Genomic DNA, 27498 nt, shown 5'->3' on the forward strand with positions numbered 1-27498 from the left:
TGGGAACATCTTTAAAATAAAACTGATCTTATAAGTGAAACATTAAGTCTCCGAATCTTAAAGGAAAACACCACCCTTTTTCAATATTTTACTATTTTCTTACCTCAACCTAGACCAATAAACACTAATATCTTTATTCAATGCGTGCACTTAATCTTGGCAAAACGTGTCGCTAATGTGTCAGCATCTAGCCCAGCCCCACTCATTCCCCAGGATCCAAACAGGGATGAACCCAGAAGCAACCAAACACTTCCATGTTTTCCCCACTTAAAGATTGTCACATGAGTAGTTACACGAGTAAGTATGGTGCCACAAAATAAAAAGTGATTTTTTTAAGCGGATAAACCTCAACTCGCGTATAGGGAAGTTTAAGCGAGAGGGGGAGTAGTCAGGAGTGATGATGTTACTGCGCAAGGAGGTCAAAGTGCTGCAAACTAAGTGCTCTTCCGTTAGACAATATAGTTCTCATTTTTATCCGCTTAAAAAAAAAATCGCCACGTTTTATTTTGTGCGCCCATACCTACTCGTGTAACTACTCATGCAACAGTCCCCAAATAGGGAAAACATGCAAGTGTTTGGTGGCCTCCAAATTCATCACCGCCTGGATCCCAAGGAATGAATGGGGCCAAGCCAAATGCCAACACATCCACGACACGCCCCACAAAGATCATGTGCACGCATTGAAAAAAGATAGGTATGTATTAATTCGTCTAAGTTGAGGCAAGAACATAGCAAAACACTGAAAAACCGTGGCGTTTTCCTTTAAGCTTCTGATAATGACACATATAACTAAAGGAAGATAAAACCACAAAATCTTTTGTTGACCTCTAAGAGATACTAACAATAAATACAAAAAATATATATAATAAAAGATATGTACATACATTTCCAACAATAGGGTCTCTGATATAATACTTTAAACTTTCAAAATGGCAATGCAAATATACTTCTGCTTAACATGTGAAGCACTAATCGGGTCAGTTAGAAAATTAATAAAGAACGATAAATTATTATACAAAATTCATGACGGTAAGCAAGTCACTTTACAGTCTTGACTTCCACGAATAAAACAAAGTATTCAAAAACCTGAATTCATTCATTTTAGAAAAATACAACTTGCCAAAAAAGCGTCTGTAAAATTTTCCCTTAGTTAAAACTCTCCTGTTGTGTAGTTCAGGCATGAATTAAGTGCACTTGATCCTCCTCCAGAGATATTACGTCTGTCCAGCTTGCTCTGAACGGAATCCGCATTCGAATGCAAATAAAATTAAACTCCATCCATCTGTCGCTATGTCGAAAACATGTTTCTTACGTTGGCTATGACAAAACAAAAACTGAGTTTGTGAAATATTGTCTTTCAAAGGTAATGATGAGTCTGTGTTGAAAGAATTATCCTTTAAAAATCAAAGAAGCGCTTTATGAACTGAAAAGCAAACGATGAAACTGAACCCGAGTGAGGAGAGGCAGCTGCGGGGATGAAGGCAGGACAGACACAGTGCTGATCTCCAGACATCATGAACATCATGATCTCCAGATGCACAGAGATTCTCAAACAGTCCACAGCATCAGTGAGGTACCTTGGGCTAAAAAAATAACAACAAGAAGACTTAGTTAGTTAGTGTATCCGTGTAAGCAAGTTTTGTAAATCAAACACAAGACGTTGATATAAAGGACAACAACCAGAGCGCTTCTGCAAGCAAACACTACTACCATGGTATGTATTCTTAATGGTAAACATAATTTTGTAGAGCTTTTCTGACAAAATGTTAAAGGATTAGTCCATTTTCTTAAAAGAAAAATGCAGATAATTTACTCACCACCATGTCATCCAAAATGTTGATGTCTTTCTTTGTTCAGTCGAGAAGAAATTATGTTTTTTGAGGAAAACATTGCAGGATTTTTCTCATTTTAATGGACTTTAATAGAGCCCAACACTTAACACTTAACTCAACACTTAACAGTTTTTTTTCAACCGAGTTTCAAAGGAGGCATAAGGGTCTTATCTAGCGAAATGATTGTCATTTTTGACAAGAAAAATAACAAATATGTACTTTTAAACCACAACGTTTCGTCTAGGTCTGGTCCAGCACGACCTAACGTAAATGCGTAGTGACGTAGGGAGGTCACGTGTTACATATATAAAACGCACATTTGCGGACCATTTTAAACAATAAACTGACACAAAGACATTAATTAGTATCAGTTGACATACAACACTGGGGCGGAGTTTCGCGTTCGTCCTCTGTGACCTCTTGACGTCATGACGTATTGCGTGGGGTCACGCTGGCGCATCATGACCGGATCTAGATGAGAAGTTGTGCTTTAAAAGTGTATATTTGTTATTTTTATTGTCAAAAATGACAATCGCTCCGCTAGACAAGACCCCCATGCCTCGCCTGGGATTGTTTATAGTCCTTGATACTCTGTTGAAAAAAACTGTTAAGTGCTGAGCCAAGTATTAAATGTTGGGCTCCATTAAAGTCCATCAAAATGAGAAAAATCCTGCAATGTTTTCCCCAAAAAACACAACCTCCTCTCGACTGAACAAAGAAAGACATCAACATTTTGGATGACATGGTGTTGAGTAAATTATCTGGATTTTTCTTTTAAGAAAATGGACTAATCCTTTAAAGCTCAAGGAGTCAACTAAAGGGTTAATGTTGCTGTCGAACATCTTATTGATCAATAAAAACAAATAAGAAATAAACATTTGTACCTGTTTGGAGGGGGCGCTGTGAGGCGTATCAGCAACTGACGACAACAGACCGCTTTTCCTGAAGATGGCGTCCAGGACCGCCGATTTGGATGTTTTGCTGGGTTTGTCGCAGTCAGCGCTCGGTCCAGGACCTTTCCGTTTCCGGTCGTCAGAGAAGCCGTATGTCAGTGAGCTGTGTGACGAGACGCCTCCGTGAACTCCTATGAACTCCGCCCCGCCGTACCTGTCCTCGCTCTGTCCGGGTCGAGGTTTGGACCTGGCGCTGAGGGCTGCCGCCCCGTTATTGATGTGTGGCAGATTGTAGCTGTTCCCACCTTTCCGGTCAGCTCCTGAATCGGATGTGGGAGGTGGCTTCCGCTTTTTGGGTCCCGGGCCTTCCCCCGAGGCTTTGGCCGGTTTAGTCCGCTGCATTTTTGGGCCGGGCTCCCGGTCCCTGATGCAGAACACCCCGGTGCCGTTGTGGGAGTAAGAGGTGGAGTACGAGGCCATGGATACTCCGTCCATAGCGGCCGCGAGCGTGTGGTTGGGGAGGAACGAAGAGCCGAGTGGGGAGGCTTCAGTCGGGCTTGTCATACTCTCCACCACTAGGGGGACTTTCCTGTGACAAACAGGATGTGACATCATCAACCTGTGGTAGGAACCTATGTGGCATGTTAACCTACATAGTACATTTACAGAGAGAAATAAAAGTGTTTTGCTTGTGTGTAGTCTACAAGTACATTTGATTGATTCTGACCACATGCAGGGTTCCCACACATTCAACTTCAAATTCAAGGACCTTTCAGTGACTTTCAAGGTTTAATATCCTCAAATTCAAGGACTAAATATGGGGACACATTTCAAGTGAGAGCAAGGTTACATCATGTTACCTTTTAAGATACACTGTTACGGTTCCCTTTCAAGGGAACTTGCACTGCGTCACTGCGGTGACACTTTGGAGACGCCTCAAGGGGTAAGTGCGTCTGAATGTGTGTATCAAATTCAACCAATGGTGAGGCTTAACGACAAAGACAGGGTTACGCGAGAGCTAGGAAGTGTATCGCTATCTGAAATATTGCCAAAGACGGCGTTACATGGACGCAGGAAGTATGGCAAGGGAGACGCAGCGTCTCGTTCCCTTCTCAGGGAACAACAGTTACATACGTAACCCGAGATGCTTTCATGTGTCAAACACAACTATGTAAAATAGCATTTTGTTATGAATCAACATTCGCATACAGAAGATATAAAAATTTAAAGCGAACAGTTTTGCACGTGTGCTTAAATTGTTTTTATATTATCATACACTACACAGGGAATAATATGGATTTTTTTCCCAGAAAACTTCTTGCATAAAATAGATTCAAGCACTTTTAATGACCTGTATTTATGTATGTATATTTTCAAAAACTTCCCAGGGCCTTGAACCCAACACAACCCCCCCCCCCAGATTCACAAACTTTCAAGGACCTGTGGGAACCCTGCGCATGAACACTTGCAAAATGCAAAACTACATTTTATGCATTAATCTTTAAGCTATTATACAAAATAAAAGCTTCAGTGACATATAAAAGGGCACACATTTTTAATTTGTGCACGAAATCTTACCAAATAAAGCCCTGTGTCTGTAAGCAAACCATCAGATGTATAAAAGATGTATAATATTCACCTCCACATAAGAGAGTTGACGTGTTTCTCCACCATGCAGTGCAGTGCCAGTCTCACCCGATCCCACCGTCGGTCAAACACATAGTGACCTCTACCCATCAAACGACTGCTGAACGCACAGCACTAACACATCAACAGAAGAAAAAAAACATTTGTTAATCTGATGAAGGACACGCATGACCAATTACATCTTTGATTTAATCATATGCAAATTTGTGATGCGATGGTCGCTCGACTCACACTTAAGGGTCGCGGGTGGTGCTCTGAATAATGGCACAGCGGTTTCTCTGTCTCCTCGTGAGGGTCGGCCTCTCCCTCGTCACTGGACAACCGCACGTCTCCACCGATCTTCTGCCAGCTGGGTGGAGGTTCAGGAGGAGCAGCGGGAGCAGAGCCGAGAGTCACAGCACCTCCATTACCAGATACTCTGAAAACACAAAACCTTATTGGTCCAAAAGCCAACATCATTTATTGTCATCCTTTTTGTATCAGCAGCAGTACTCTGTGTGTGTGAGCACTGGGCAGCCTTAGTTTAAGAGTGGGCGTGGTCTTGCCATTAGTACAGCCTGTAGATACGCTGGGTGCAGTGTCGTGTGATTGTGTCACTTGCACTGATTGAACTTCCTTTTTTTGCACCGGCTCTTTCGCTCGTCCTTTATGCTCGGCCAGCAGAATGTCAAAAGCTTTCCTCCGCCCCTGGACCGCTCGCCGATGGGTCAGAGAGTGAGTCTAACATACAAACACATGAACGGCATGACGTCGATCATTCGTTGACATGTGATATTAACAGATGGCACAAAATGAGTCGCGTAACAATACTAACCTTACAGGTTAACGATCGAGTGCACGGCCGCTTGGTCTCTGGGTCCAAAACTCCACAGTGTTTATTAGGATCAAAGATTCTCCCTGTACAACAATAACAGTAAGAAAGATAACTGAATAGCTGATCTTTAATACACACACGTGAGAAGTGCTGTCTGTGTGGCATTACAAATTTCCCTTTCAGATAAAAACCTGCTTTATACTGTAGTTTGCTATATAGATAGCAAGAAAAGTTTGTATCTCTGAGAAACTGTGGTGTGGGCAACACAGCATCCAAATTAAAACATCCCAGAACAACTCGCGATAATCACAATATATGCATACCGCAATAACTTGTGATATTTGAATGATCTTAATACTTCAGTCAAAGAGAGTAGAGACTGGCATGTGAATGTTGGTGCATTTGTGCAGTCTTATGGGAGGAAGATTATCAACGATGAGATATAATGTAAGTTTGCTATATAAAATCGATTAGTTGGTCTATGACGCCACATGGTCCCGCACCACCGTCTGACAGCACAGACGTGCGTCTGCTTCATACAGCACAAACTGTGCGCTTGTAATTTAAGTCTTCTCACCGCACAACCAGCATGTTTGTGGTTGCCAGGTCCTCTGCCTTTCGGTGGAGTTCTGAATTGGGCTACTTTAAACTGATTTTGCAGGTTGATGTTTATCTGCGGATTGGAGATTGAAGGATTTGGTTCATATGTTGTTGGTATTTGGGCTGTGAATAGTCATTGGGATGCTTTTGGACTAATTTTGAATGGCCATTAGGCTGGTTTTGTTATGCGGAACTGGCAACCCTGACAGGACAATGACAAAAGCAAAAGCACAAACAAACACTGGTTATTAAAGGTTTAAAAGGCAAGGTGCACAATCTCTGAAAGCCAATGCTGACATTTGAAATCACCTAAACAAACACGCCCCTACCCCAAAAGAATCTGGACCTTCTTTTGATAGACCTGCTCCACACATACGCAACCCAGGTAACGATGTCAGTTAGTAGACACGCCCTTTGCTGCTGATTGGCTACAAGTGTGTTTTGGTACTAGGCCAGACTCAAAAATTAAAAAAATTGTGCATCCCGCCTTTAATTTTCTTTAATATTTATTGAGTTTGTATTTGTGTAATTGTTGTTGGGTTTTCATAAAACTAGTATTGATTCGCATTTGTTTTAAAGTTTTTTACTGTAACAAGGCATGTATATCACTTTCATATCATACGGATCAGTTATTTTGTTAAAGATGCAATTTGAATAATCCGCGCCGCTAGAGGGCGCCAGATCAAATCAATAACAATGACGTAGATTAATGATGCTCTTAAGCAGCGTGGACTGATGGGATTTGTTGTCTTTAACTCAAACGCTGATGGCCATCAATCAGACGGGAACGAGAAATCATGTTACACATGAGGTAAATAATCAAGTTTTATAAATGTTGTGTTTGATGACATCGTTTTTTTTTCATTATGTAAGGTTTCATGTAATGTTCAAAACGCAATTGTTAGTCATAGATGTTACAGTATTAGTCCAATATGATGGTTTGTTAACACAGCACAGAATTAAGTGTTCAGATGAACAAACTTACCATAAAAAAGCGAGTGGCCCGACAGATGCTATTACTTCCGCTTTTGTCCACGACACTGTTGTCATGTGGTTTTACGTCAGTAAAGGGGTAACAAAGGGTCACGTAGATATTAACGTCATTTACAGGCGACTGCACTGCCCCGTGTCACTGTTTAGGGCAGCAATTTTCTCATAATTTACAAGTAGTTGAAAACATTATAGATATTGTTAGTAATCGGCTGGACAAAATATATAACACCGGACTAGTGGTTTTTGGATATTTTACTGCAAATATCTTACAAATTGTACCTTTAATAACAAATAATGTTAATTCTCATCAAGGTCTAAAAGTGAAGATTAAAATAAGTTTATTAATCTGTGGCAACATTTTCTCACATCCCTGTAGACTAAGTGTTCGTTTAACTTATTTATATTTTTGAAGATTTTAAAGATGTTAAAGACTTAAAATATAAAAATCAAAAGTATTATATAAGTAAAACTCTGTAGTAGTGTGTGGCGTTTCCACTTTTAAAAGTACACTTATACAAGTGAATACCCTAATGTAGTGTCTTATTTAGCTATAATAAGTGAAAAGTATTTTTGTTTTTATCAATTTAGTAGATTAATCGGGCGATTATTTTTCCGATTAATCGACTAATTTGATAAGTGAAAAGTATTTTTGTTTTTATCAAATTAGTCGATTAATCGGGCGATTATTTTTCCGATTAATCAACTAATTTGTAGGGCTGTCAAAATTAACGCGTTAATAACGCGTTAACGCAAATTCATTTTAACGCCACTAATTTTATTAACGGAGATTAACGCAACGCGCAATTTCTGTTTGACCCTTGGTCCAGCCCATAGTTGAATGAACAGAGACGCAGACAAATGTGACTCTCTCTAAATGAGTAAAAGGTTTTCATAGAAATAAGAACATTAAGCAAATAGTCTAGCAAATCCAATGCTCTAAATGCTCGTTGGACATCTGATATGATCTTTATTTATACGTCTGAGAGGTGTAACGTTACCGTCCTCCTAATAATGCTTAATCTAATACAAAAATGCGTCTCAATTAATTTTGGTTTCGCTTTTATGCATGACTTAGAAAATAGACTGCAGGACTTGCTTGATGTTAAAAGAGTCATTAAGAGAGATAAATTTCGGTACCTGATTAATGTTAAAGAGTTATTAAGAGCGACAAGACTCAAAAGCGATCCCCTCACGCTGACTGACTGATATCTGAAGCGCGTGCACACAGACGCGCGAGTGCACGACCCGGATATATAGACATCTACACAAAATTACAGTTTTAAATATCTGTTTTGATAAGAATTCACGCAGGTAGGCTCTATAATCTGTTATGTTTTAAGTAAATGTTTGGTTAACTGTTGGGTAAAACTATCTGATGTGTAACATTATATTAGATCACTTAGATTTTAAGCAGTCTGTCTCAATGACAATCAAACAAAAGGAAAAAAAGTTGAACATACATTGATGATGTTTTTGCTTTGTGTGTGCTAAATCTATTAGTTTTACCAGTGATTTTAAGGTATTGATGTGGTAATATAATGTATGGATGTGGAAATGTTTGTGGTAATTTGACTCTTTCAACTTCAAACACGTGTAGTTCTGTCATATTTTGTTAACAAATCATGCATTGTTCTATGTTTTAATAGAGAATGTCAAAATATGAACAACTATTTTTTTTTTAAATTTGCTAATTCCGACTCAACTTGCCAGCACAGGTCACAAATGATGCAGCAGCAAACAAAAATGGAGAAAGAAAAATCTTCTGAAAGGAAAATTCATATACAAAACAATGGCTGGTGATTCTGTTAAAATGAACAGGCTGTTGTTAACATACATTTGCATAAAGCATCTATATATGTATATATGATTAGAATATTAAAAACCTGAAAAGTGTTAAATTAGGGTAAATTTAGAATGGATAAAAATGTGCGATTAATTTGCGATTAATCGCAGTTAACTCATGAAATCATGCGATTAATCTAGATTATTTTTTTTAATCTATTGACAGCCCTACTAATTTGATAAAAACAAAAATACTTTTCACTTATTATAGCTAAATAAGACACTACATTAGGGTATTCACTTGTATAAGTGTACTTTTAAAAGTGGAAACGCCACATACTACTACAGAGTTTTACTTATATAATACTTTTGATTTTTATATTTTAAGTCTTTAACATCTTTAAAATCTTCAAAAATATAAATAAGTTAAACGAACACTTAGTCTACAGGGATGTGAGAAAATTTTGCCACTGAAAAATAACTGTTGCCTTAGTAAATTTTTTTTTTATAAATATGCATATAAAGTATTTTAGTTCAGATTGATTTCACAAAACTTAATGCATTATTATATCGCATTTTTAAGCAAGTTATCACACTCGTCTAAAATATGCTCCAGATTATGTGTCTGGTGTATTGTGCAGTCCTACTTTCTATAATGACCTCAAACTTGCTATAATGGTGTTTGGGGACAAGAGGATCTGGCAACTGACACTTACAGAGAATAAATCAAACCTTCAGTGTGACCAAGATCCAAGTAAACAACACCGAGAGAGACACACGTCTGACCTCCACTGAATACTAACCAGAGATTCAAGGCTAACAAACAACTCCAGATACCCTGAACAACAGATCTGACGCGTGTGATCGAGACACATGATAGCTGTCTGTTATCTGTTTATTGTTTCACCTTCTCTTATAAACGAGAAAAAAATAGTTTTATTTTAAATATTATTAGTGCTGGCATGGAGCGAGTGTGCTTCTCTGAATGTCTCAATTAAATAGACAGCTTCACACCCACCTGAAACTCTTCTGTGCTTCGCACCCTTAGCGCCATTCTGATGTTTCCTTTCTGGGGGAGAGGGAGGGGCTAACAGTCTCCTGTCCAGTAAGGATGGAGATGTGGAGGCTGGAGGGGCGGGACGTTTCTCCATCGGCGAGCGTGAGGGGCTGGGTCGCCCGTCAATCAACGACGGAGGAGTGGTCGCGCGAGGAGTCACCGGGCCTCGTCCGTTCAGAAGCTTTTCCTGGTTCTTGTGAGATGCTGGTGGTGTCAAGGAGGACTTGAGAGAAGCGGACGACGGAGAGGAAGACGAAGAAGAGAAAGCCAGAGAAGATCCCGCGGAGGGAGATGCGGAGTTGACTTTGATGTGCACGCCCTCCGGTCTGTTGAAACATGGCATCTTTTCCAGACTCACCACAGGTAAGGACACACTACAAATAAAAATACAAATCATTATTAGAATCCCACCATGACCAATTTGGATGCGTTATTATAAAAGAAACAAATGTAGCTCTCTCAATGAAGTCCACAAAATTTCTCAAGTGTGTGAACTAGCTTTGAAACTGACCACGCCCCACAAGATAATGAATTGGAATGAGGATAACTGATTTGGTTCGGTGTACCCACCAAGCTTTGGCTCGCGCTCCCTTAGGTGGATACACGGCCAGCGGTGCCTTGTTAAAGCGAGAGTGAGGATAGTCACGAGGAACCCGGAAGGGCAAAGCCTCAACTTCAACGTGACCCACCGGCATCTTTGCCTTGACGGGAACCAGCGGGGCTCTGGAGCTACTGGGCGAACCGTGTCTCTTCTCTAATGATCATAAACACAGAAAACTTACAGTGACATTACAGGGGCAAACACACAATTTAGTAACAAAGTTACACTAATTAAAACACTCTGTCTGCTTGGCCCATTTACAAAAAGTAACCACCCCACTGTCAACTTCAAAATGGCAATAGATGATTTCTGTTTTAAACCCTTGACCACAAAATCAGTCATAAGTTGCACAGGTATATTTAAAGCAATAGCTAACAATTCGTTGGATGGGCAAAATTATTGTTTTTCTTTTATGCCAAAAATCATTGGCATAGTCATGTTCCATAAAGATATTTAAATTTTATTTGGAAAATGTTAAGGGTAATTTTCTCAATAATTTGATTTTTGCACCCTCAGATTCCAGAATTTCATATAGAGACAGAGCACAACGCGTCATAACCTGAAAACCACGCCCACCGGGGGGGAAACAATTCATCCGTCTCCATTGACTTTGTATTGCGAGAGGCTGCCTCCTTGTCATTTCTGGCTTTAACAAAAAACAGAATAATGCCTATAAGCTGTTGGGTGACAAGATGTACAGCTAACAAGCCAAAAAAAAAACAGAAATAAGTTTTAATAAATTGTCGACCCAAAAAAAACGAATGTTTAAAGACACAAAACAAGCCAAAAAAAAAAAACAGAAATAAGTTTTAATAAATTGTCGACCCAAAAAAAACGAACGTTTAAAGACACAAAAGTTGAAACAGGCAACTTTTCATAGTACTACTATTAGTAGAACAGCGCCCACTAGAGGGAAACTTTGTCGGCGATCCAATTTTTTCTCTTTAAAAGTTGAGTTTTACGGCTTGACAGCTTATAAAAACTTATTTCTGTGTTTTTTAGCTTGTTAGCTGTACATCTCGTCACACGGCAGCTTTTAGGCATTATTCTGTTTTTTGTTATAAGCCAGAAATTACAAGGAGGCGGCCTCTCGCAAAACAAAGTCAATGGAGACGGTTGGATTGTTTTCCGCCCGGTGGACGTGGTTTTCAAATTAGCATAACTGCGCTCTGTCTCTATAGCTGTATATCGGCCAAATATCCTAACAAACCATACACCAATATGGCAACAAAAGTCCCACCTTCCAGTTAAAAAGAACCAATCATCATCATCTGATAAAGACTGATGATTCTCTGGGGGAGGAGCTTTGTATAGATTCACGTGAGTTGATTGACAACTTGTGAGCATGTGCAGTAGCTGAAACACTTTGAATTAATGTGTGTTTTTTTAGCTAAATTTAAGCTTAAAAAAGTTATGGTGGTACAGTTGATGTCAGGTAGGGCTGGACAAAAATTGAATATGATTATATTTCACGATATATAAAAATTTCCAATAACGGTGATATGATTTTTTTACACATTTCCGACCATTTTGATATACATCACATATAATCCGCCTGCTAAAAAGTTTTTATTTACTTTTTATTTTATTTTATTGATTTAAACTTTTAAAAAGCCATTCACATGCCCATTAACATACATTCACATTACATACATTAATATATTTATACCTTTTTTATTTTAAATATGATATAGTTTTGGCAGGTATGTTTTTGGTACAGACATCCATTGTCAGCAGTTTTTCCTGAGGCTTTTTAATATGCATATCGTTATTGGATTTATCCTACATCGACCTGAAATTCAGAAGTATATTATGACAAAAATGTGGTTCATATCCAGTGTTGAGTGTAGCTAGTTACTAAGTAATTACTGTATTTTCTGGACTATAAGTCGCACTTTCTTTCATAGTTTGGCTGGTCCTGCGACTTATAGGCGTGACTTGTAAATCAGTATGAATTATTTTTGACATATATGAACCAAGAGACATCATTACCGTCTACAGCCGCGAGAGTCCGCTATATGCTGCTTCTGTTTTTATGTAATTTAATGAATTCAGTGATGTGGAATGACGAGCCTGCGAACTTGATGCATGTTGGGTTATTCTGTTAATTTAGACTATTCAGCCTTCCAGGTAAGTTCTGTATGCTATTGTGTATCGTGTAAATAACTGATAATGTTACGTTAATGTATGTAAATTGGCTTGGATTTTGTGAAATAAGTTTCTAAATAAACGCGACGTGTAGTCCATTGCGACTTATATATGTTTTTTCGTCTTCATATAAGTAATATAAGTATATCCTTAAGACATTTCCTGGAGCTGCGTGTGTCTGGTTCTTCGTCTGCAGCTTATATTGAGTTTCTGCACGAGAGCGCCCTCTGGCTTTTGGATGTAGCGGCATTTCAATGTAATTCATCGAGAAGCATAGCAAGCATCATCGGCCAATTTATAGGTGAACCCCTAATTTAGGTCAGTGTATCCGTCTATCATCCACACCTTTTTTGCTACGGGTTATGCATCTGATGGAAAACAAACTGTGCCATTTCTCTAATTAGATTGCTCTGTATTTTGCACCTGGATACTTTTGGCATATTTCTTGTGATTAATGTTTAAAAAAAATTTACTTTAAATGCAAAATACACTTGAATGTACTTTAATAGAAAATACTTTTTTCCAAACAATTTGTGTTGATTTGTTAAATAAACAAATGATTTACATAAAGTTATTACCATGCTTGACAATTTTAGTAATAACCAGTTTTTCCGGACCTATGAAAATGATGAGAATTCAGATTTGGACTAGAGCCTGACCGATATATCGGCAGGCCGATATTAGGCATTTTCCAAACTATTGGTATCGGCATTCATAATGGCCGATAAATGAATATTTAAAAAAAACGGACGAGAGAGAGAGAGAGAGAGAGAGATAATAAAAAATTAAAATACAATTATTTTATTGGGGGGGTCGTCTTATAGTCGGGTATGTACGGTTATTATAAGGTAGCTTATAAGGCAATATAGGGACTAATTATTACACACGCAAACAAACATTTAGAAGTGACCTTTATCTTGTGTAATGATAATATAAATGATGATGATAGTAATAGTCATCATTATTTTTTGTAATTATTACTGTCAATAATTTTTGATGTTCCTCTGTTCTGTTGTGACAATAAAATAAACTTTTTAAAAATGCATTATCATATTATTTGAGTTAAAACTCATAAAAACTACAAATAACTAATGTTAATGGGAAATCTGTTAATGTTTTGTTGCGCCTTTCTGAAAAAAAAAATCGGCCGATATATCCGATTTTAAAACCAACAAACATTTTTATCGGTATCGGCCTTCAAAATCCTTTATCGGTCGGGCTCTAATTTGGACCTTTGAATGTAAACTTTGAGAACCCCTGTTCTACATCCTTAATCCTACCCTATTAATACCCATACTTAAACTTAACAACTACTTTACTAAGTATTAATTAGCAGTAATTAGGAGTATATTGAAACAACAGTTAACAACCTTAAAAAGTGTGACCAGAATAATGTTTATATTTTTTATATGATTTATTCGGACCATTTCAGGCCTATCTTTGTATTTTTTAATTCCGGACAGTGCTCATTAATGAACAATCTAACATTACTGTACAGACTGTAAATGAGCCAGGTTATAGCATAAATGCTAATTTTCACCTGTAGTCCCAAAACAGAAAAACTGTTTTCATTAACTAAAAAGGATTTAGAAAGTAATTAAATACTATTTGGAGAGAGTAATTTGTACAGTAATCTAATTACATAATTGAAGATAACTAGTATTTAATTACTTTTTTTAGTAACTTACCCAACACTGGTTATATCTTACAGCCCTAATGTCAGGTTGTGTTTTGTTATTTATTTGCATTTTAGCATGTGACATCTGTCTTTTCCCATTTAAGTAGATAGGACATTTATCTTGCATGACTTGAATGCAAGACTCAAAGTCATAATTTGCTTTTCTAGTCAAATATAATTGCAAAAACGTCACCGTTGGAAAATAACAAATGCATACTAGATGTTCAATAAGACAGAGGCAATGATGTAAATACACTTACGGTTCTTGCTATGCATGGCTCTGGGGGTGAAGGGGTAGAGGTTCACTGTTTAGCAACTCCACAACTACCTGCAAACACAGAAGTACAATTTAAACAAAACAAAAAAACTCATCGTACTTCAGCTAAACTATACAACTTCTTTGAATGCATGCCATTTTAACGAGTTGGCTGTAGTAAAAAACAAGCTTGTTTATTGTCAAGGGTGTAATAATACAGCCACTGGATCATTCTGGCAGCTCTCGAACCATCCTTGGCTGGGTCTTGTCTGCCAGCGAAAAACTCGGCCAAGAGCCGCAACACCGTTTGTAAGGTCTCAAAATAGCTGTACAGATAGAGCCCATCGTCTGCAATGAGGTTTAACCCGTGAAAAGAATAAAAAATGCCTTTGGTCTGAATATGCAGCAGGTGTGTAAACAACACTGTAGGTGACTGCCAGCAGCTAAGCTAGAATAAGGGACGAAGTCCACCTTGTTGACTGGTGTTGTGCTCATAATCTGATACAAACAGATGTGATGAAGATTATTTGTCTCTTGCAATGATGATAAATTGGCACTGCTTTCAAAAAAGGTGCTTTTCCATTGCATGGGTCCGGTATGTCAGCTGATACTTTAAATTTGATTAGTATGCGTCTTCCATGGGGATCAAACCCACAACCATCTGCGAATACAATGCTCTGCCAGTTAAGCTTATCTTAACGTCAAAGAAGAAATTTTTGTAAGCAACTACTTCGCAACTATCCAAAATACCGTACTGCAAAAAATAACCTAGCAACCACTAAAGTACTTAAGGAAGGTAACAGTGATTTTTGCACAGACAACTTGCTGTCTAAAGTATCCATTTACTGTTAAAACACTTCAAAGACCCAATACCATCCATCCAGCTTCCTATCACACGACCTGCATGTGTGTGGTCTGTGATTAATGTCTGTCTGTCTGTCTGACAGTCCACAGGAAGCCGCAGGCGAAGAGCTGCTGGTGCTCAGCTGAGCTGCACGCATTTGCATCCGGCCTGCGACTTCAGGAAGACGCCAACACAGAGACCTAATCCTGCCTCAGAGCTAATAACACATGCACGCACATGCGCGCAAACAAACACGTGAGCGCTTGAGCTTTGAATAACGCACGCTCTCGACGGTTGGGAGCAGCGCTTACCCTGCCTGCCTGTTTTGCAACGGTGGAGCAGGCAAGAAATGAAAGCGAAAGAGCGTCGAGAGAAAAACACAGCATGTTTCCTCAACGGCTGAAGGCATTCCACTCTTTCTCTCGTTCGAGTTGAATAGCTGCGAGTCGTTGACCCCTGCGCTCAACTCCAGGCGTCCCGCAGCTGCTGTGTAGATCTCTGCTCTCAGACGGGCGGCTCGAAGGAGGGGCGATGGGGGGAAAAAGAAAGCATTGAATGTGAAGGAAAGACAGTGGCAGATCCGTCCTTCCTCTTGAGAAATCGAGCCTGAAGGGGGCGTGAGCGTGGATACGCCGCCAACGGTGTTCTGGACTCGATGCCAAAGACGGATGAGAGAAAACGAAAGTGCAGTGAAAGCAAGCGTGGCGTCAGAATAAAACTTATGGGGCAAGAAAGGACCAGGATGAACATTCAATTGCAATGTACAAAAATGGTTGTAGGTTTGATTAAAAGTAAACATGCATGATAAATGTAGATCACTATAGATCAATTCACAGTGTCGTCTTTGCCTGTGGCGGCACAAGCGCATCACGCTTTTAATATCAAAGGTAAATCAATAAACTTAACTTCTGCAATCGTTCAAATCCTTAAATGTAAAAGTTCACCCAACAAAATAACATATTTAATATTTTTGCAAACTGTACCTTTAGATTTCTGCTCACGGTGTGATTCACAGGTTTGTAATAGCAGGGCAACAGGCACGAAAGGCGAATGTTTGGCTGTTAAAAACCAGACTGCACTGACCACCCACAATGCCCGGCTTTAATAAACGGTTAGGCTGACGCTGTAGGCTGCATTAAATGGTGTCATAACATGCCTGAGGTGTAACACAGGGGTGTAAACATGTTCACTGTAACCTGCCTCTTTGACATGGAAATATTTATGATTAAAAAATCTAAAAAATAAAAAAGCTTCAGTGCATGTTATACTATAAACATTTACAGTAAAGAAACATGTGGTATTTGGGGATCATTGGTAATGTAGAGACAATGATAAGGAATATAAATGTGTCCAAGAAAATTTTTCTCATCCTCCGCAACAATTTTCATTGTTTAGGCCCTCAATGAACTAACATTTACAAAAAAAAATTCGTTGGAAGGGACATAATTGACTGTGACACTTACCAGGTAAGCAGTTCTTATTTTTTCTCTCCAGATAAAAGTTGAAATTTTGTTTGTTATAGTACCTAGACAACTTTTTAGTTCTCATTACCGAAACATGAGTTTGTAAATGCATATATTTAATGTAGGATCATGTCGCGGTAATGATAATTTTTGATAATGATAATCTAAAAAATGTAAATAATTCTATAGGAAATATTTTTTAAATCCTCTAAAAAATAATGGTTATAGTAAGTTCAGACCTGAATCTTATATGTGCAAAAAATATGTCTTCAATGGCTTTTTAAAACAGTGGTTCTCAAACTGGGGTACAGGGCCCCCAGGGGGGCCGCGAGATGGTCACAGGGGGGCCCCAGTTCTATTACATTTTCTAAAATACATTAATTTATTATGAATTCACTGTATTTAAACTCTTAAAAATAAGGCTACTAACCAACAAGCACTACTTTGTATAATTTAATATGTTTTGTTTAATTAAAATTTGAAGTTTTAGAACTGTTTTTGTCATAAATTTGGGGGGGCACGAAGGAATGTGCTGTACACAAGGGAGGCCGCATGCTAAAAAAGTTTGAGAACCACTGTTTTAAAACATCTGATGCTGGACACCTTCTAAGTCTGGATTTTGTGAGAATCACCCATAAATTCATTCAACTTAACGCTTCTGTGTACCAATGTTAGGAAAATAAAACAAGATCGCAATAAATAAACATTTATCAAGATCCATTTAACATCGAGTGCTGCTTTCCTGTAGCTGCCGACAGGCTTCAGATTATACCCACTTCATAAACCTCGACTATTAAACTTCCAGACAACAAATCACGAACACACACACATACTCACCGTAACAAGTCAGGACGTCCTGAAGCTTAGTGACTTTCCTGCAGACATGGCAAACGGTGGGTTTATAATCCTCATGTGTCTGGAGGTGATCATGCAAGAACATATCTACAGGAAAAAAGATTCAATCTGTTTATATCTGAACCCGTTTTGTTTTTAATTTCAGGATGATGATATTAGAAACTTCTGTAAAAACATCTGGTTTACACCACTACATGCACTTGTACCCGGAAGGGAGATTTAAACTTAAACGCTGTATCATCTAAGTCTCCGTTTTCATTAATACTTCTGCGTCAATGTGTATATACAAAAACGGACGCAAGGATTTGTGGGTTATTTGTAGCAGCGAAGGATACGTCCAATGCATCCTACGAATTTCCGTGAAAGACGGACGCATTCGAAGGTGGCATTCATGCTTTTCTGAAATGAGAGCCTTGATGACGTATGCAGCCTACGAATGCGACCTCCGGAGGATGCACACCTACAGTTTATTGAATATTGCTCAGCATACAACCTACTATTATTTACAAATAGCATGTGAAACACATTATGCAATGGTAAATTTACTTTAAAATGTCATAGTTTAATACAATAGTATAGTACAGTATACTTCTACTGTATAGTATTATTATTACAGTACTATAGTATACTGTAGTATCAATACATTATGATAAACTTAAGTAAATACTGTAATATACCAGTAAATTCAAAACCTATCTATAGTATCTAGAACTTTTACAAGATTTCTATAAATACTACACTATACTACGATATTTTTATTGTGGGATGCATACTAAAATGTGCATATTTTGTGCAGTGCTTAAGAAACAGTATGCTAGCAGTTTAACACAGCCTATAATTCAAGTTTTGAAAACTCAGTGATGTGTAACTGAGCATTGGCAACAATAACAACGTTCACGTGAAGACACGCCCACTAGCATGACACAAACACGCGTGCGCGCGCCAGCACTCACCTTCTTCACAGAGTCTGATCACTTCTCTGCCCTTCACGAGCTGTTTCCCGGGGGTATTAGGAGAAAAATCTGAAAAATGTGCAGATATGTTCATGACTCATATCTCTGAACGAAACCTAACAGTTAAGTAACGCGCACAGTTACAATCAACGGTAGCTAGATGGCCGCCTTGCTCCAGCAGTACACAAACACACACATATACACGCACAAACAATGTCTAAACTTATACGCACTCATACACAGTCCCGTACTAACAGTGCATTCAGAAATAAAGTATAGAGCACTCAAATGCATGCGCCTTTACGGCATGTTCTTTATATCGCACGCAGGACACGCGCGCAGCTACGGCTCAATCTCAGGCGAAACAACCGCGACAACAAGTGGCGCATTCACGTAAGGCTCGGGATGATGGCGGCCTCGTGCGCTTACCGAGTGAATGTCGGAAGAAGGCTGAGAGCGCGTCGCGTGTGAACGGATCCAGTGCGAGTGCTCGGCGATACAGTGTCGCCATTGCTCTTCCTTCTTGTTGCCTTTTCCTTCGCAGACAGCCAGACGAGCAGCGAGCGAAACATGTGACGTCAGCTTCGGCGCAGTTCGTCTGTTGTTCGGTTCTTTTCGGGGATGTAGGTTGACTATTTACGTTCTTTCCTTATTTTCAAAATGTGTTCATATTTAACTTTTTTCTTTTTACTTAAAAAATGTTTGTCTATTTCACTTTTTGTATACTTGCATTATATTGCACAACTTGTATGTATATACGCAAATAAAATAGTTTCCCTCTCTAAATTTTATTTTGCATTAAAATTTTTGAACAATATTGTATACACAGAGAATACATGTATAGTGCATTAAAGCAATAATAAAAACACTAATAATATAATATTTTATTAATTTAATTTTTAATTTAAAGGGGACATTTCACAAGACTTTTTATAAAAATGTCAACTAAATTTTTGGTGTCCCCAGACTACGTATGTGAAGTTATAGCTTAAAATATTATATAAAAATGGATAATAACATGTTAAAATGGCCACTTTGTAGGTGTGAGCAAAAATGTGCCGTTCTGGGTGTTCTTTTAAATGCAAATGATCTGATCTCTGCACTAAATGGCAGTGCCGTAATTGGATTAGTGCAGATTAGGGGGTGGTATTATCCCCTTCTGACATCACAAGGGGTGCCAGATTTCAATGTCCTATTTTTTCACATGCTTACAGAGAATGGTTTACCAAAACTAAGTAACTTGGTTGATCTTTTTCACATTTTTTAGGCTGATAGAAGCACTGGGGACCCAATTATAGCACTTAAACATGGAAAAAGTCAGATTTTAATGATATGTCCCTTTTGAAATATTTATAAATAATAATTTTCATTAAAATTCATTAAAATATATATCAATTAGAAGATTAACGTAACATTAGTTATTGTTTAATGTAAGTATAATTATAGCTGCGTCCGAAGCTTAAGCCCCATTCATACTGCCAGCGACTAGCAGTGGCAGAGCGACGCAATTTCATTGATTTTAATGGAAGCTTGGCGATCTCTGGCGACATGAGCAAAAGTGTCCAGCGACAAGAGAAATTTAAGAAAAGTTTAACTTTATGCAAATAATGAGTGATTTTTGGGAGCGACTTCCAATGGGAGGGAAGCAGTGGAGTTCACGTCATCCTTCTCTCATCAGTTACTGGAGTGGACGGTATTCATTCATTTATGACAATCAGATTTAAAAATGAGACAGGCGACACACCGCAAGAAAATCGCTGGAGGTCTGAATGAGGCTTTAGGGGCCGTTCGCTTGGTTCATGTCACGTGACCTGCGGTGCACTTGCGGCCTTTTGAAAAGTTAAGATGTTTTTAACTCGGTGCGGTGCGGATGTGCCTGGAAAAAAATAGCGCATTGCACCTTTTGCCCGTCGCGACCGCGTCACTTCCATTATAAGCGTACATACCGCGCGCCTACATTTGAAATAACAAACTTCAGTGCGCAAAAGACGTGATATGTGAACGACCCCTTAAGCAGCTGACTTGTTGCCTCGCTGCCTCATCAGGCAATGACTTTGAATGCAGCTCAGAGAAATGCTTTCGTACAGACTTCATAGGCAGTGTAACATAATTCTGTTTGAAATATAAAGAGAGAGCGCCTTTATGATAACTAATCCCTTATTTGAAAACTACAATACTAATTTCTCGCTAAAAATGCAATTAGGTGTAAAAATATGACTTTATTTTCACTAAATTTGTGCTCCAGCTGCTTCATTTTTTTGAACACACTCGACCAATCAAATTCCCCATGCACGCCCATGCATACAATTGTGGGACAGGACAATGAAGGAATCTCAGGAGACAGGAAGTTAAACCTAACATTGGATTCAAACACGTACCTTGATGCCTTCGTGCCTTGGAATGCTGCCTCCGAAGGCAGCCAATTAGGGCTGTCAATCGTGATTAATCGCGTACAAAATAAAAGTTTGTTTTTGCATAATATATTTGTGTGCAATTATTATGTATATCAGTGGTTCTGAAACTTTTTTGTCATACGACCCCTCTTATGTACGGTGCATCCCTTTATTTAAAGGGGCAATGGCACAAGACTTTTTTAAGAGGTCAAATAAATCTTTGGTGTCCCCAGAGCACATATGTGAAGTTGTAGCTCAAAATATCATATAGATAATTTATTATAGCATGTTAAAATTGACACTTTGTAGGTGTGTGCAAAAATGTGCCGTTTTGGGTGTGTCTTTTAAAATGCAAATGAGCTGATGAAATTCAAACACTGATCACAATGGTGGTGGTTTGTTGCGATTAAAACTCAATTGTGCTTTTTCTCTGCACAAAATGGCAGTGCTGTGGTTGGATAGTGCAGATTAAGGGGTGGTATTATTATAAAAGAGCTCCTTATGACATCATAAGGAGAGCCAAATTTCAACGACCCATTTTTTCATGTGCTTGTAGAGAATGGTTTACTAAAACTAAGTTACTGGGTTGATCTTTTTCAAATTTTCTAGGTTGATAGAAGCACTGGGGACCCAATCATAGAACTTAAACATGGAAAAAGTCAGATTTCATGCCATGGCCCCTTTAAATTAAACAAAACATATTAAAGTATACAATGTAGTGTTGTTGGTTATTAGCTTTAGGCTTTATTACACAGAATTTGTGAAAAAATTATTTATTTTATAAAATGTGATTAAACTGGGGCTCCCTGGCACCATCTCTGGACCCCCGGGTTGAGAACCACTGATGTATATATAAATACACACATACATGTATAAATTTAAGAAAATGTTTATTAAAAATACACACACATGCATGTATGTATTTAAGAAACGTGAATGTGTTTATTAAATACATACATGCATGTGTGTGTATTTATATATACAAAATAACAGTGCACATACATATATTATGCAAAAACAAAAACTTTTGTATGTGATTAATCGCGATTAATCTTTTGGACAGCCGTAAAATAATCATCAATGAGTATCCCCGTTTGATACTTTAAAGTAAAAATATATAATTTAACAATTTTGATTACATAATCATTTATTTAAGACAGATAAATACTAATAGATTATATCAATAGGTTAATAAAGCACTCTAACTAAAGTAATTGTCTTATAAAGCTGTTTGCCAGTAGGTGGCAATACAGCACCAGTCATGCTCAAAACTTGACTGCCCTTCATCCTAACATCCTGTTTTCAAAAGATCAGTTTATCTTTGTAACTTCCTTCAGTGTTTTATTACATCACAGCATAAAAGTCACAACAGAAATCTGAGATGCATGAGAGAGAAATGATTATACACAGATGAATAAGAGGCGTTACACCTCCTTTTTTACTGCTGTAAATGACCATGCTGCAATGTTTGGTGCATATAATGTTTGGTTTGTTCTCTTGACAAATGGTGACCGGTGAAGTCACAGGATGAGCAGACAAACAAAAGCAGGATTATACCAGAAGCAAACAGATTTATTTGGCAAAAAATACAAATATTTTACCAAAGAAGTACAAACACAGGCAAGAAATATCAGTCCTGTAAACTACTATACTTTTCACAGTTTTATTCACCAAAATATAAAACCGTTTAAATGCACAGAGAAGAATGCTTTCCTATAGGCAGGAGAATAATAAAAAGTCAAACAAGGATCAAGCATTTAAGCAATGATATACGAAAAGCAACATTCCAGCCCTGCCAGAAATGCTGCATAATACTGCATTACAATGACACATATAATACATACAAGAACATTTTAGAAATGTGCTGACAAAAAAGATAACAAACTAACTTAAATTCAAGCTAAAACATAATATTGTCTAAAAATGATTTAAAAAAAACATAATATGGTCTGATTGATGCATTGTGAGACAAACAGGAGTCATTTAAAAAGCATGCGGGAGTAATGCAATACAAAAAACAAAACCTGTGGGTGTGAGGCACTCAGAAACAAACCTAAACATTTTTCAAGTACACATAAACATCATGTGTTTCTTACAACATCCAAGATGGACATTGTTATTGTGTGTGGTGGTGATGATGATTTGGGAACCGGGTTTAGATAGGGACCGTAGCTGGACCCCGGCCCGCCACTGGCCGAGCATTTACCTTCTGAGAGTGCCAGCGTGTCTCCTTATACACAAACCAGGCGTTCCCGGCCCATATGATGAGGTTCAAAAAACCAAATACCTGTAAATAAAGTACAACAACATTTAAAGTTGACTTATTATGGCATGCATACTTATTTAATCCACAAACAAATGTTTGCTTGCAGGGAAAAGTACTGTGCGCACGTTTTCTTACCGCAGATATATTGAGTGAACGCAGACTGGCATACTCGGTTACTTCACATCTGACATCTTTCTCCGTACAGAGGCCAAGAGTGGACTTAATGCCGGCCGTGCCGGTGGCGTCCTTCACCGTCTGCAAACCCCTCGCCCACGCCGACGAGCACACGAGCCACAGGAATGCAAACGCTGCCGTCATCACAAAATCCTAGTTGACAAAGAGAAATCTCTTAGCTTGCAAGTAATCTGAATGCAAAGCAAATCCCGTTTGCATACTCACAAACATGGGGCCAAAGTCAGAATCGCGGTATACGTGCATGTAGCCGAGATAAACCAACAGAGCCACCATGCAATAGAGAAACGCCAAGACCGCCACAGCCACGAAAAACTCCACCGAGGATGAAGAATCTCCCACCAGATGAGCTTCAGGAACTGTGCGGTTGCAAAGGGTACTGTTGCTCTCTACCAGGAGAACCTGGTTTAACCTTTGCAAATAAATGAATATTAAGTGAAATTTTTAGAAACAGGTATGAGAAAGAGATTAAGGAAATCTTACCTAAATGGATAGGAGAAACTGGCACTGAGTGTTTCATTGCTGTTTCCATCACAGAAGATTGAAATCACATTTTTGCCACTGTATCCCCCACAGGTCGCAAACGCTATAACCGCTGTAAACTACAAAAAACGGAAAGCAAAACAACACAACCATGTATGCATCAGTGTTTGACATGCACTACACTTGAACTTGAAGATGCAACAGAAAGGTCACTTTATGAAATACAGATTAGCTAAGGAATAATTGACGACGGGCCGTTGAGTTATTAGATTATAATGCATATCATTCAATGGACCGGAGGCAATTAGTAAGGAATAATTGACGACGGGCCATTGAATTATAAGAAAATAATGCACGACCCGAAGCGGAGTGCCGTTACACCGCAGGTGTGCATTATTTTCAAATAATTCAAAGGACCGGAGTCAATTATTCCGCTTATACCACGGTTACCACAAACATTGCTCTGGTGCCTATTTTTAAGACATTTGACAAGTTAGGTGTGCGGTTTACAGAAAAATAATCAACACCCATAGAACATTTCTCAGCCAATCAGAATGCAGCATTCAACAGACCCGTGGTATAATTCAGCTTATACCACAGTTACCACAAACATTGCTTCAATTTTTAATAACTACCTGGACAATAAAAATAGCAATTAATAGGTTTGTTTAAAAATTAATTAATTAATCTATAAATAAATAGACAAAGTTATTAAAAAATCATTAGTGTAACTTTTTGTTAGGCAATAAAAAGTGAGATTATAAAAATAATGTAGAAATGAAATATTAATCCATTAATAAACAGTTCAAATTAATATAACAATTTACAAAAACAACATAAAACACTCAATAAGTTCATCATTTTAAATTGCATTTATTCTTAATTAAATAATGGAATTTCAAAATGTATTTCAAAAAGATAATAATAAGAAATAACTGGATTTGTAAATTGAACTACAAATACAGGTTTAAATTAGGCATTTAAAAGGGCATTTCCGTTTAACATTTCTGTTTTCATTTCCTGATGGTTCTCCTTATTCATTTTGCTATTCGATTTGCTTTTCGTTTAAGCCTCTCTAGCTTTTCCGTGACTCTTTGGGTCCTTGCAAATGGTCAAATGAGAAATGCAAATTAGCTATGGCCAGGAGGATGTAACAAGCTCGCTGATTGGCTCTGATTGTACATCATGCGCAGATTTATAGATTTCGGATGAGGACCCAAAAAGTCACGGAAAAGCTAAATAGAGAGACTAAAACGAAAAGCAAATCGAATAGGCTTTTAAATGCCTAATTTAAACCTGTATTTGTAGTTCAATTTATAAATCCAGTTATTTATATCTCTTTTTAAATCGCATTTTGAAATACATTTTGAAATTTCATTATTTAAGAATAAATGCAATTTAAAACGATGAACTTATTGAGTGTTTTATGTTGTTTTTGTAAATTGTTGTATTAATTTGAACTGTTTATTAATGGATTAATATTTCATTTCTACATTATTTTTATAATCTCACTTTTATTGCCTAATAAAATGTTACATAATGTTTTTTTTGTAACTTTGTCTATTTATTTATAGATCAATCAATCAATCTTTAAACAAATCTAGTAATTGCTATTTTTATTGTCCAGGTAGTTATTAAATATTGAAGTTCTTTATTACATTTTGCATGACTCTTGTGGTCCTCCATAATCTCAAGACATTTGACAGGTCAGGTGTGCACTTATCGAAAAATAATGCATACCTGTCATTTCTCAACCAATCAGAATTAAGCATTCAACATCCCCGTGGTATAATTTGATATAAACCTTCTCTCTCCTCTCCATTCTGAATCAGCTGACATCCCCATCTGATTTGGGGACTTCCTAACAGTTTAACCCTTGAATGTGAGACTCAACTAAATCAAGACCGGCTGGTCGACGTCAACCTCATTTCCCAACTCCAGATGTTGAGTTTTACTGCTTGCTACATCCGGTCTGCCAACTCATGTACTTGTGCTGAAGATGTTTAAAGAAGACATACACTGCACAAAAGCCAAACTTGTGTGTCTTCATAGATTGACAGCAACAGCTGGCAGCAAGATTATCTCTGCCAATAACAAATTTCTCTGTGCACATAAAGCAGGGAGGAGGGGCAGTTAGTTGCTGTATACATTTGTTCAACAGTTTTCAAATACTTCTAATAACTTGGCCTGTTCATCAAAAATGAATAGCTTACTGCAACCCAGTAAATCACTAGTGTGCGACATTAATGCATAACATATGAGAAACAACGTGAGCTCTTCATATGTTGTTCATTAATGGGCAAAAACAGAATTCAGAGATAAAGATGTTTTATGTGCACATGTAATTTTGCACGGGAATATTGCATTCGCGGGAGCGCGTTTCTTTCAGGCCTTTAGTTTTTTTCAGTTAAATCTTTTCAACTGGCAAAACAGATTTGGGTTCGTACTTACCCACTCCACGACTTTCACGAAACCCAGCGGTTCTTTAACCGGACTTAAATTCAGTCGGAATCCAGTCTGCATCTTCACCCAAATGTACTCCAGGAAGAAAACAACGAAATGATTCTTGAATCTTCAAGTTTCATGAAAAACCGAGTTTGACAGAGTGACGTGGGTTTTTTTTGTAAAAGTAAGATGCTGCCCCTCCTCCAGAAGGAAAAGCGTACAGTAAACCCACAGACAGGAGAACTGTGCAAGTTTCCTCAAACTTGTAGCGCTTTATGATAATAACAGAGACGTTACGTCAGATATTTGATTCATTTAAATGTATCAGCTCAGCGGAAGCATGTATTCGGATTTCGGGAGTGTTACGATGTTTCTTCTCTCAAGCGAAAAATATTTCTGTCATATGATTCAGTGAGAAAATTCCTGCTCTGTTGTAAACTCTTAAGTTTCTTAAAGTAACAGTTCACCCATCACTTTATCCGTCCAACATTTCTATGATTTTCTGAAAGCAAAGCTCGCGCAATGAAAGGAAACAGTCAAGTAACAGGACTTTGATTTGTCACGTGACCATGTGTGTCCATACAGCAAAAAATACATTTCTGGTCAAAAATACATACATGTTGTAAAGTAATGCTCAATTACATATACATTTTTGAATTTGGAAAATATATTTAGTTTTAACTAGTGCTGGGCATAGATTAATCTAGAGTAATCTCATACAAAATAAAAGTATTTTTTGCATATGAGTTTGTGCTGTGTATAATTATTATGTGTATATAAATGCACATACATTCATGTATGTATTTAAGAAACATTTATAATATATATATATATATATATATATATATATATATATATATTTATTTATTTATTTATTTATTTATTTATTTATTTATTTATATTTTTATATATTATATATAAATAAAAAACCAATATATACATAAAACATTTCTTAAATGTATATATGTATATATATATATATATATATATATATATATATATATATATATATATATATATATATATATATATATATATATATATATATATATATATATATATAATGTATATAGATAATGTATATATGTATGTGTGTGTTTAAATATACATAATATTTACACACAGCACAAACTCATTATGCAAAAATACTTTTATTTTGTATGAGATTAATCTAGATTAATCTATGCCCAGCCCTAGTTTTAACATTTACATATCATATCAACATATATTTCTAAATGTATTTTAAAGGGGTCATATTATGAGATTTGATTTAAAGATGTAAAATAAGTATTTGTTGTCCGCA

General features: G+C 37.4%; 2 protein-coding genes and 1 long non-coding RNA gene across 4 annotated transcripts; 1 reads left to right on the plus strand and 2 right to left on the minus strand.

Annotated features, from left to right (window-relative positions):
* Positions 1-557: 557 nt before the first annotated feature.
* atxn7l1 (ataxin 7-like 1) lies at positions 558-19004 on the minus strand. Of its 2 annotated transcripts, XM_073860165.1 has the most exons (12): positions 18846-19004; positions 18417-18485; positions 17446-17550; positions 14306-14373; positions 10189-10372; positions 9580-9992; positions 5187-5269; positions 4862-5092; positions 4604-4786; positions 4365-4486; positions 2717-3314; positions 559-1583 (listed from the first exon to the last, which is right to left on the minus strand). In XM_073860165.1, exons 4-12 carry the CDS (start codon positions 14319-14321, stop codon positions 1566-1568), a joined length of 1848 nt encoding a protein of 615 aa, XP_073716266.1. In that variant the 5' UTR covers positions 14322-14373; positions 17446-17550; positions 18417-18485; positions 18846-19004; the 3' UTR covers positions 559-1565. The 2 variants fall into 2 exon arrangements, with proteins under 2 accessions (XP_073716270.1, XP_073716266.1); XM_073860169.1 differs by lacking the exons at positions 17446-17550; positions 18417-18485; positions 18846-19004 and adding an exon at positions 15457-16318 and having other exon boundaries at positions 558-1583.
* LOC141357242 (uncharacterized) lies at positions 18244-19296 on the plus strand. Its single transcript, XR_012363773.1, has 2 exons — positions 18244-18538; positions 18746-19296. It is a non-coding gene; the product is annotated as an uncharacterized lncRNA (long non-coding RNA).
* Positions 19297-22360: 3064 nt separating this feature from the next.
* Positions 22361-26742, minus strand: sypl1 (synaptophysin-like 1). Its single transcript, XM_055191366.2, has 5 exons — positions 26202-26742; positions 23751-23869; positions 23475-23679; positions 23211-23402; positions 22361-23096 (listed from the first exon to the last, which is right to left on the minus strand). The coding sequence occupies exons 1-5, from the start codon at positions 26271-26273 to the stop codon at positions 22965-22967; spliced, it is 720 nt and encodes a 239-aa protein (XP_055047341.2). The 5' UTR covers positions 26274-26742; the 3' UTR covers positions 22361-22964.
* Positions 26743-27498: the final 756 nt, after the last annotated feature.

The sequence above is a fragment of the Misgurnus anguillicaudatus genome, chromosome 1 (genome assembly GCF_027580225.2).
Source record: "Misgurnus anguillicaudatus chromosome 1, ASM2758022v2, whole genome shotgun sequence".
Classification (NCBI taxonomy): Eukaryota; Metazoa; Chordata; class Actinopteri; order Cypriniformes; family Cobitidae; genus Misgurnus; species Misgurnus anguillicaudatus.

What these genes read in the sequence shown, in the direction of transcription:
- atxn7l1 (XM_073860169.1), bottom strand. An exon ending in GGAGCGCGAGCCAAAGCTTG is followed by an intron (nt 9,993 to 10,188) that starts GTGGGTACACCG and finishes TTTTATTTGTAG; the next exon opens with TGTGTCCTTACCTGTGGTGA. An exon ending in ACCACCCGCGACCCTTAAGT is followed by an intron (nt 4,487 to 4,603) that starts GTGAGTCGAGCG and finishes TTGATGTGTTAG; the next exon opens with TGCTGTGCGTTCAGCAGTCG.
- sypl1 (XM_055191366.2), bottom strand. Translation starts at nt 26,273, where the DNA reads ATGCAGACTGGATTCCGACTGAATTTAAGTCCGGTTAAAGAACCGCTG. An exon ending in CTGACTTTGGCCCCATGTTT is followed by an intron (nt 23,403 to 23,474) that starts GTGAGTATGCAA and finishes TTTGTCAACTAG; the next exon opens with GATTTTGTGATGACGGCAGC. An exon ending in GTTCACTCAATATATCTGCG is followed by an intron (nt 23,097 to 23,210) that starts GTAAGAAAACGT and finishes CTTTATTTACAG; the next exon opens with GTATTTGGTTTTTTGAACCT.